At 42.0% G+C, this 9,639-nt stretch overlaps 1 protein-coding gene across 1 annotated transcript in view; it reads left to right on the forward strand.

Moving 5' to 3' along the window:
* LOC109308579 (phospholipid scramblase 1-like) overlaps window positions 1-9,639 on the forward strand; it is a 33,660-nt gene that overhangs the window by 13,960 nt on the left and 10,061 nt on the right. The window contains exons 3-7 of the mRNA XM_019532958.1: window positions 2,065-2,181; window positions 4,322-4,491; window positions 5,543-5,585; window positions 6,927-7,147; window positions 8,916-9,077. Of these exons, the coding sequence (XP_019388503.1) occupies window positions 2,065-2,181; window positions 4,322-4,491; window positions 5,543-5,585; window positions 6,927-7,147; window positions 8,916-9,077 (713 nt within the window). The remainder of the gene's footprint in view (window positions 1-2,064; window positions 2,182-4,321; window positions 4,492-5,542; window positions 5,586-6,926; window positions 7,148-8,915; window positions 9,078-9,639) is intronic.

Raw genomic sequence — 9,639 nt, forward strand, 5'->3', positions numbered from 1 at the left:
GTCACTGATGAAGATGTTGAACAGTGCGGGCCTGAGGACCGAGCCCTGCAGAACCCCACTGCCCACATCCCTCCAGTTTGAAAATGACCCGTGCACCACCACTCTCTGGGTGCAGCCCTTCAGCCAGTTGGCCACCCATTTGACTGTGTAGGTGTTGACACCACAGTCCCCCAGTTTTTTAATGAGAATGGACTGAGAGACAGTGTCGAAGGCCTTGCGAAAGTCCAGGAAGGCTATGTCCACTGCTACCCCTGCATCTAAGGATTTGGGGACCTGGTCATAGAGGGCCACCAGGTTGGTCTGACAGGACCTGCTGCTAATGAACCCATGTTGGTTACCCCTAAGCATAATCTCCCTTCTGGCCCCTCATGGACATGTGCCAGAATAATTCTCTCAAAAAGCTTGCCCAGGATTCAGGTAAGACTAACTGGCTTATAGTTTCCTGGGTCCTCCTTCTTCTCTTTTTTGAAGATGGGAACCATATTGGCCCTCTTCCAGTCCTCTGGCACCACACCAGAGTACCATGAGTGCTCATAAACCCGTGCCAGGGGTCCTGCAATGACCTCAGCTAATTCCCGCAGCACTCTGAGGTGGAGATTGTCCGGACCAGCTGATTTAAATGCATCCAGTCCCTCCAGAAGTTCCCTGACTAGATCCTCCCTGACCCTTAGCCTAGGTGTGCCCCGGGAGCCCAGTGTGGGGGCTGATCCAGTCCCTGCTCAGGAAAATGGAGGCAAAGAAGTCGTTAAATAGGTTAGCTTTGTTGTCTGGTGTGACGACCAAATTTCCTAGCGTGTCTTGCAGGGGCCCCACATTACCCGGTACCTTCTTTTTGCCCCCTATATATTTAAAAAAGGACTTCTTGTTGTCCTTGATCCGGGAAGCTAGTCCCAGTTCCATCTCTGCCTTGGCCTTCCTGACTGCCCCCCTGCATCCCTGAGCAACAACAGTATAGTCCTCCCTGGTGATGGCCCTTCCCTTCCATTGGGTGTACGCCTCCCTTTTAGCTAGGAGACACTCCCGGATGCTTCTGGTGAGCCATGGGGTCTTTTGCACCCTCCTGGTCTCTTTGATCCATGCTGGGATTACCTCCCTTTGGGCTTGGAGGATCGTCTCCTTAAGGAGCGACCACTCTTCTTGGACACCTGGCCCCCTTCCCCTCCGGGACCTCAGTGCTTCCCCGACTAGTCTCCTTAGCTCATTGAAGTCCGCCCTCCTGAAATCTAGGGCTGCTGCCTTGCTGTAGGCCTTTGCCACCTTGCGCTGGATGGTGAATTCCAGCAGGCGATCATGGCTGTTGCCCAAGTGGTCGAGCACCCGCAGCCCCCTCACCAGGTTGTTGCCTGTGGCCAGCACCAGGTCCAACAAGGCGTCTCCCCTGGGGGGGCTGTGCACCTCCTGGGTTAGATGGAGGTCCTGCATTCTGGCTAGGAACCTATGTGAGCTGTCATCCCTGGCCGACTGCTCTTCCCAGCAGTTGTCTGGAAAGTTCAGGTCACCTGTGTTGACCACGTTTTTTGACCTAACTACCTCTGTGAGCTGACTTAAGAATTCCTGGTCTAGCTTCTCCCCTTGGTTGGGTGGTCTGTAGTAGACCCCCACCGTTAAATCTCTTTCCCCTCAACTTCCTTGTATTCTAACCCAGAGCACTTCTGTGCGCCCCTCCTCTGACTCTGTGCTACTTGATGAGGATGTGTATTCCTCCTTAAGAGCACCACACCCCCACCTTTCCTCCATGTCCTGTCCCTCCTGTACAGCCTAATAGTTGATATAGAGTGAAAATGAATTGATGACTTCATGCGAGACACTTCACGGTACCTGTATCTTTTTGTTTATTTTAATTGTCCCCTTCTCCTCTGGCCACTCTTGGGGTTAGAAGCATCTAAGTTGCTCTGATTCTCTCATGAATTTTTACATACTGCTTTTTTTAAAGTCTCTTAGATTTATTTAATGTTTGTATATAAAATTTATCTTTAATGTGCATCATCTTGGAAAAAAATTTTCATAGCCTTTTTGTGGTAAGTTTTTATGGAGGATAAACATGTTGTTATTTTATCCTTTCAGCAAACAAGCCTGTCTCAGTACCTCCTGGTGGATTTGTGAATCCAGCCTATCCACCAGGTTATACAGGAAATCAAGCTGCTTATGGGTATCCTCAGTATGCACCTGGAACTCTTGGGGGTAAGTTATTCAGCTATGAATTGACACATACAAAACAGATCTATAATATTCCCAGGGGGAAAAATAATAGTTTGGATAATGGGAGGCTGTTTTGAGCAGCATATTTAATATAAATATACTTCATCCTAAGGTGATGAAGGTTTCGTAGGGTTGGGGGGGGGTTTAATCATCAGTTTACATCAAGAGGCATATAAGGTAGCGCAGAATTCTTTTGCTGATGCTACTGATACTGAACCTGTGTCTGTAGTTCAGCATCTCTTTTAAACCATCGTGTGTGAACAACTGAACAAATGTCCTTTGTAATTTTAGTATAATGCTTTCTTCTGTGTAGATTAAATTCAGTTGGTGAAGGGATTTATAGTGGCTGAATGTTAACATTCTGCTAAATTTTCATCTTGGATACCCATGAAAATTGTATCGTTCAAGTTCAGTTTTATCTGTTGTGGGGCGGAGGTGCGGGGGGAACCTTCTATATAAAATAACTTCTATACACAACCTATTAGGTGAACTAGACTTTTCAGTACAAATGCAGACAAACTTCAAAGTACTTTCATATTTAAATAAATGCCATGTGCGCCATCTAGTGGGACTATTGCACATTCAAGTACACTACACTGCTTGACTTGAACCTGCTTTTTTCATTGTTGTTCATAAAAATTCAATACTGTTTGGACAACTAAATACAGAGATTATTCATTTGACACTAAGATGATACAGAATTATTTAATATTTTTGTAAATACATGCACAGTGCAAGAATAGCAATATTTTTTCTGTTTAGACAGGATGCATAAATGTATGCATATGCTGTATCCCAGAAGTTTGAAAGCTGCAAACTTTATTTTTAAAATACCGTTCAGCTGTAAAAACAAGCAGAAATATACTGCTACAAAAATCACATTACTGAGAAGTCTTCAGATTGATAGCAAAGGCCTGGGTAGCAGAGCAGTTAAGGCATCTTAGCATGGCTCCAGGGGCATGGATTCAAGCCCTGCTCTGGACTCATGCTGATGGCCTCTCCTGTTTGAACCAACTGTAAATGAGTCATTTAGGGAGTCAAAGGCACCTGGACCTGATGCTAGCTTCTTTGTTTGTTGTTGACTAAGAAACCAAAGTAAATTTAAGTCCGAAGTACACTCTGGACTCTGCTCTCTCCCTCCCCCTCCCCCCACCAGTAGAAGTTGTATGCATTAACTATGTTGGCATAATGAATATGGTGCATCTTACTACTATAGAATAGGCGCAATTATACTAGCGTATGTTTTATTACATGAGGGTAATTTCACTATACTTGTAGAAGGCACATTTTAGGCTGCTAACTGAATCCATGTTAAGGTCTGTATCAGTATAGTAAAATCCTACACAGAGCTGAAACTTGTTTCAGATCAAAACTGTAAATAGAGCAAGTGTGCAATTCTTTAAGGACATATTCTGTCATCTTAATGAATAAACTGTACTTCTGGGTATTTCCCACTGAAGTTGGGCACTGGTCAGAGTGAACAAGATGGCAGGTTTTGACACTGATTTTCTTTTGCATAAAACAAACCTGACAGTCCCATGGATAGCACATTTAACACCTTTTTTTTCAAAACAGTCCCTGAATAAACATACTGAAGTGGTCAGATCCAGTCTTTCCTCTTTCCCTCTGCAAGGTGGAAGATGGACAGCTGTCCTACGTGCTCAATGCCATGAAGGGCATGGAGGAAGGGGTTTCAGTCTCTGGTGCTATGGTGGTTTTTTGTTGCTAACAAGTGTTTCATGTTCAGCCCCTGTGAGGGCCACATATCTTTGCACTTTTACCAATTTCTTTTTAATATTTGTGTAATAAAGGTTTAACAAGTCAAAAGAAAAGTGTTTCTCTTTCCTCCCTCCCTCCCTCCCTCCTCCCCCTTCTTCAAACCAGTTTGGAAAAAAAACTGTTTGGAAAAAAATTCACTATTCATGCTGCAGACGGCTAGAAAGATGGGAGCTAATGTCTTTATCAGTCAAAAGTCCACAATACTTAAGTCACATCTTGACATTGATGCTGAAGCTCTGGGATTGCAGTGATTTTTTTTGTTATGATACATTTACACTTTTCTTTTTAATATCTATTTTTCAGAATTTTATTCCAGTTTTATTTTTCTCTTCCCATAAACTAGGTGCTCCCGGACAAGCTAACTGTGTCTTCCAGGGTTACCCAGTAGGAACTCCATACGCACCTGGGGTGCCCCCAGTCCAAAATCAGCCTGTTGGGCCTGGTGGGGCACCCTGGATGCCAGCACCACCACCTCCTCTCAACTGTCCTCCTGGATTAGAATACTTAAGTCAGGTACTTATATTCTTCACTTTACTCTGATCAGAAAAAGCAAAGCCACTGGGTAACTGGACATATTTAATCTAGTAGGAACTGGCAGCTCACAGGAGTTGGTGTGTTTTTTCTTTTGGAGGGAAAGAGAGGAGAGTGTTCACATCTTTTGCACCTGGGTCAGTTGTCAGAATTATACCAGACCCATTGTAACTGAAAGAATTCACCATTTTGTGGCTTTTTATAATGTTACAGACCCAGTTTTAAGACATGAGTCATATGTGACATTAATTTGCTTCTTGCTAAGCAGGAGCAAATTTAGAGACACCCCCCCCTGCCCCCCGTATGGAATGACTATAGAGACTGCGCCGCTATGTATCTTTATATTGTAAACAGCAACTCTTGGAAGGATGGTGTGCTGGGGCAAAAGCTCATACTGTAATGTGGCAGTGGTAACACAATCAGACTTTATGACTTTTGCTATGCCATTTTTTAATAATTAATATTTCATTCCCCCAGATATTTTCAAGTAGACATAAGAGACTGGCAATTAATACTTTCGCCATATTGGTACTCAGGGGCTGGACTCAATGATTTTCCAAGGTCCCTTCCAGCCCTAATGTCTATGAAATCTATGTACTTGCTTTCCTGCAACAGTTCAGCAGAATTTTTTTTTCAGAGAGATTTATTAAATCCTGAAGCAATATAGTCCCAGCTCCAATCCAAAATACTGTTTTGCCAGTAGGGGGAAGGAAAGTGTTGCAGCTCCAGCTGTCTGTAGAAGTCCCCCAGTCCATAATAACTCTCAGAATCAAAGTTTGAATGTTTGAAATTTTGAAGTCTTTTTCTAGGAATAGCTTTTAAGTTGGTTTGCCTGGGTGGGTTGGATATGTGTAAGTTCAGTTCCATATGGCAACTGCCAGATAATCTGACAGTGCAAATACTGATTGATCCACAGATTTTCATTCTGAAATATAATTTTTTCTGAGGCAAAAAAGAAATATTTTCTTTCCTAATTTTTGTCTTCCACTTCTCATTCTAATCTGTTTTTTTTTCTTTTTTTAACCCCTAACAGATTGACCAGATATTAATTCATCAGCAGCTTGAGCTTCTGGAAAGTACGTATCAGTTTTTCATTTAGCACAGTCTTAAACTGCTGTGGTCTATCATCTAGTAACCATACATGATTGTTAAACTTCAGTCTGAATTAATGAAAGAAATTCTTTGTTGGCATTTCTTTTAAAGAGAGAGCCTTTATAAATTTGTGTGTTTTATTATATATCTTCATTAATTCTGCATTATAGTATGTTCAGGGGACAAGAGGGGCGGAGGAGGAACAGTGTAGAATTGTACTTTTGAAGTAGCATTTTTGAATCTCTCAAATTTAGAACTACAATTAATTAAGTGCAGTGAATAATTAGTATAATGATGCTATCTGTATAATATATATCTGTGATCTAATTTATTCACATAGCTATTTCTTTAGAGATGTCCCTTTCCATTTCAGACTTGTCTCATAATTGGGCCTGTCTGACATCTGGATGTCTTGCAGTTAATTTTAAATGAACTTGTTTTTTCCTCTAACTTCTTGGCACTCTTGTTCTTATTTTTGATAACATCTAGGTTCTCTTATCACTCATGACTTTTTTTAATGGATGTTGTTTTGGACTGCTTCTATATTACCCTATGCAACTAGACTGTATCCCTAAGTTTTCTTTCCATATCACTTCTAAGAATGTATCCACTTTTGTTTAGCACTGCCTCCCACCTGCCTCCTTCACTGCTTCCCCCCCCCCCCCAGTGCCTCCTATTCTTGTCCAGATGAACACTGCCTCTTATATCAATCACTTACTGTGATTACTCTTTGGCCTCCCTACACAAACACATTTTTCCTTTTGCCTCTTTGTGGTCTGCAGCTCTAGTGGTATTTTCTCCATCTTTGGATCCCTGTGCTTTCTCTCCATTTCAGTTTAAGGCTTGTTGTTCTTCCTTCAGGGCCATTCATAATGCTGGTCCTCCCTAGTTAATCTGTTTTTGTTTTCTGGCTCCTTGCTGCCACTTCCTTGGTGCCAGACATATCTGCTCGCTTCTCAGCTTCTTTCTCCTTGCCTTTCTCAAGACAGAAAAGGTCTTATATAACATGACTCAGGTGTGCCATAATTTAACAGAAAGTAGTCAGTTCAGACTGAGCAGCGGAGTGAATAGTTAGCAGGTTATTCATAATAGAAATAAACATCACAAATGCATACAAAATTATGCAATATTGTCCCCCTTTTCACTTCTAAGGCAGTATTCTTTTTGGATTGTAAATTCTTCAGTAAAAAGGCTTGAATCTTCACATAAGTTTCTCTAGAGATTAGCACAGTGGTTTCCAGATGCTGACTGGGGTTATGCTACTCTTGGTGTTTACATGAATAGAATCACTCAAAACAAACTAACTAAAATGTTTTACTTTTTAGTTATTACTGGTTTTGAAACGAACAACAAATATGAAATAAAAAATGCCTTGGGGCAGAGGGTATACTTTGCAGCAGAAGAGAATGATTGCTGTACTCGCAATTGTTGTGGACCATCACGACCTTTCACCATTAAGATTATTGATAATATAGGGCACGAAGTGATCACATTGCAAAGACCTCTCAGGTGCTCTTCTTGCTGTTGTCCTTGCTGTTTGCAGGAGGTGAGTTGCTCCTTTCTAAGTCTTCCTTTAGTGTTAAATTCTTTTGGGCTTGATTTTTTTTTTTTTTTTTTGGTGTCAAGAAGGGAGGTACAATAGGACTGATTTCGTCTGAAACTTTTGGGGAAATATCAAGTGTGTGTGTCTGTCAGTGTTTCTTCCAGTGTCTGTCATGACTTCTGTGATCCCTTTTTAATAGAACTCTTAACCTGGTCAGATAATGCTAATTAAGGGCTTAATGCTATGTGTGTTCTTGGAAAGCAAACTGAAGTATTCTTCATTGATTTAATATTGCCCATGAAAAGTTCATGGACAACAGCTTTCAGGATTGAATCCTAATGAAGCAACAGTTTTTAATCCAAAATTCAAAATATCTTCACATTCCTGGGCCCTCACTAAGAGTTTCCACTGAAAGATGTACAGTAATATGCTGTTTTCTGTTTTGAATTCCAGTCTGCCGAAGCTTTGTTTCTCCCAAAATTTCTTTTCTTTTCTTTTTCATGTTTTGTCTTAGCAGACAAACTTAAATCAGATTAATAAAATGATCTGCAGTTAATTTAATGTGAACTTGGGGTATACAATAATACAATGTTAAGGTGAAAACTGTAGTTCTTATGTATTTGGAAAACATCACTAACAGAAATAGTCTGACTAGTCCAGGATCTTTTGGTTCTCTTTGAGTCTTTGTGCTTTCAGGTGAATCTGCATGATTTTTTTTTTTTTTTAATGAAGTTTCCTCACAATATTTGTCTGTACCAAAGATAATTTTATAAGAACATAAAACATTCTGGCATACTTATTAGGCCTGTGTGAAACTTTGATAGATGATTTGATTCAGAGAAGATTCGGGGGCTGAATCTCTGAATTGAATTGGGAGACCCATTAAAAGGTCCGAATCGATACAGAGATTTGGGCAGTCCCCGCTCTCAGCTGCAGGGAGCTGGACCTGGGCTCTGTCCCAGAAGTAGTGGAGGGAGGGACTGAGGGAGGGGACCATGGGGGGAGCCCTGCCTGGCCCAGGTGTCCCAGCACTTAAAAAAAAAAAAGCAAAAAAAAAGCCCCGCATTCCCTGGCTGCAGCAGTGGTGATTGGGGCCTCTGGGGGCTTATGGCAGAGCCCTCTGCCTACTGTGCAGTGGGAGGCAGTGAAGATCATCCCCCAACCCCGCGTAGCATCCATGCAGCAACTGTTGCATTGCGCAGGTTCTGCGTGGCTCAGCAGGGCACGGTGGGCCTGTGTGTGCTATCCGGGAGCTGGGGCTGCTTGGGCTGAATGCTGCCAGGCTCTGGGTGACTGCTGGAGCTGTCCCAGCTTGGGGACAGCACATGGTACCCTGCTAATCTGCGCTGCACACACTGATGCAACAGCTGCCATGCGGATACCAGGCGGTGGGGGTGGCAATCCCTACTGCCCCCGTGCTGCATGTGGGGGTGCTCTGCCACGAGGCCCCCAGAGGCCCTGATCACCACTGCTGCAGCTGGTGAGTGCAGGGCTGCTGCTTCTTTTTTTTTTCTTTAAGTACTGGGATGCAGGGGCCAGGTGGGGCAGTCACGCTGGGGGCTGGGAGAGCTGCTGCCACCTGTTCAATTCAGAGGAGATTCAGCCCGATTCAACGGCTGAATCTCCAAATCTAACTGAATCATTGTCCCTTCGAATTAGCCAAATCCAAAGCAGAAACAAATACTTGTTGCTTTGCACAGGCATAATACTTATACAAATGCTTGTCCTTTTTATTTTTCTTCCCTCTCCTCCCCCACCTTCTGTTTTGAAGCTTGAGGTTCAGGCTCCTCCAGGTACCCCAGTTGGCTACATTACCCAAGACTGGGACCCTTGTGTGCCTAAATTTACCATTCAAAATGAGAAAAGGATGGAAGTATTGAAAATCACTGGTCCATGCATTGTATGCAGCTGTTGTGAAGATATTAATTTTGAGGTAGGTAGTAAAGTATTCATCTTTCTTCTATTTACATTTATAGTTGTCATAACAATTCAGTGTCTGTAACTAGTTTCATTTTGAAAATGGTCAGATAATCTCTAGATTACATTGTACTGCAGTTTATAATAATTTAATGTTTTTGATCCAATTGATTACACAAAAAGATCTTAAACACTAATCTTGGTATCGTAAATATCCAGGCTTTCAGGTTCATCAAAATAAAGTGACTTTTTATAGATGGAATTATTTAGATGATAATTTAGCACTTCCGTCCTCTTGAAGTAAAGTTTTGTGCGCTAGTTAGAATGCATATTGAATGTTTTGAAATTGTTACATGGGTCATCTGTCTTTTAATTCAATTGAAATAACTTAATAGTAAATTATATGTACGTACATACATATGTAACTTGTTTTTACAGTAGGATATGATAAGACAGTTTTTCCTCTATGTCTATAGTACTAAGTTTGTTTTAAGTTATAGCTTTCTTGAACTAGTTTCACAGATTTCATAGACATTAGGGCTGGAAGGGACCTCAGACGGTCATCGAGTCCTGCCCCC

The sequence above is a fragment of the Crocodylus porosus genome, unplaced genomic scaffold (genome assembly GCF_001723895.1).
Source record: "Crocodylus porosus isolate Cpor-Errol unplaced genomic scaffold, CroPor_comp1, whole genome shotgun sequence".
Lineage (NCBI taxonomy): Eukaryota > Metazoa > Chordata > Crocodylia > Crocodylidae > Crocodylus > Crocodylus porosus.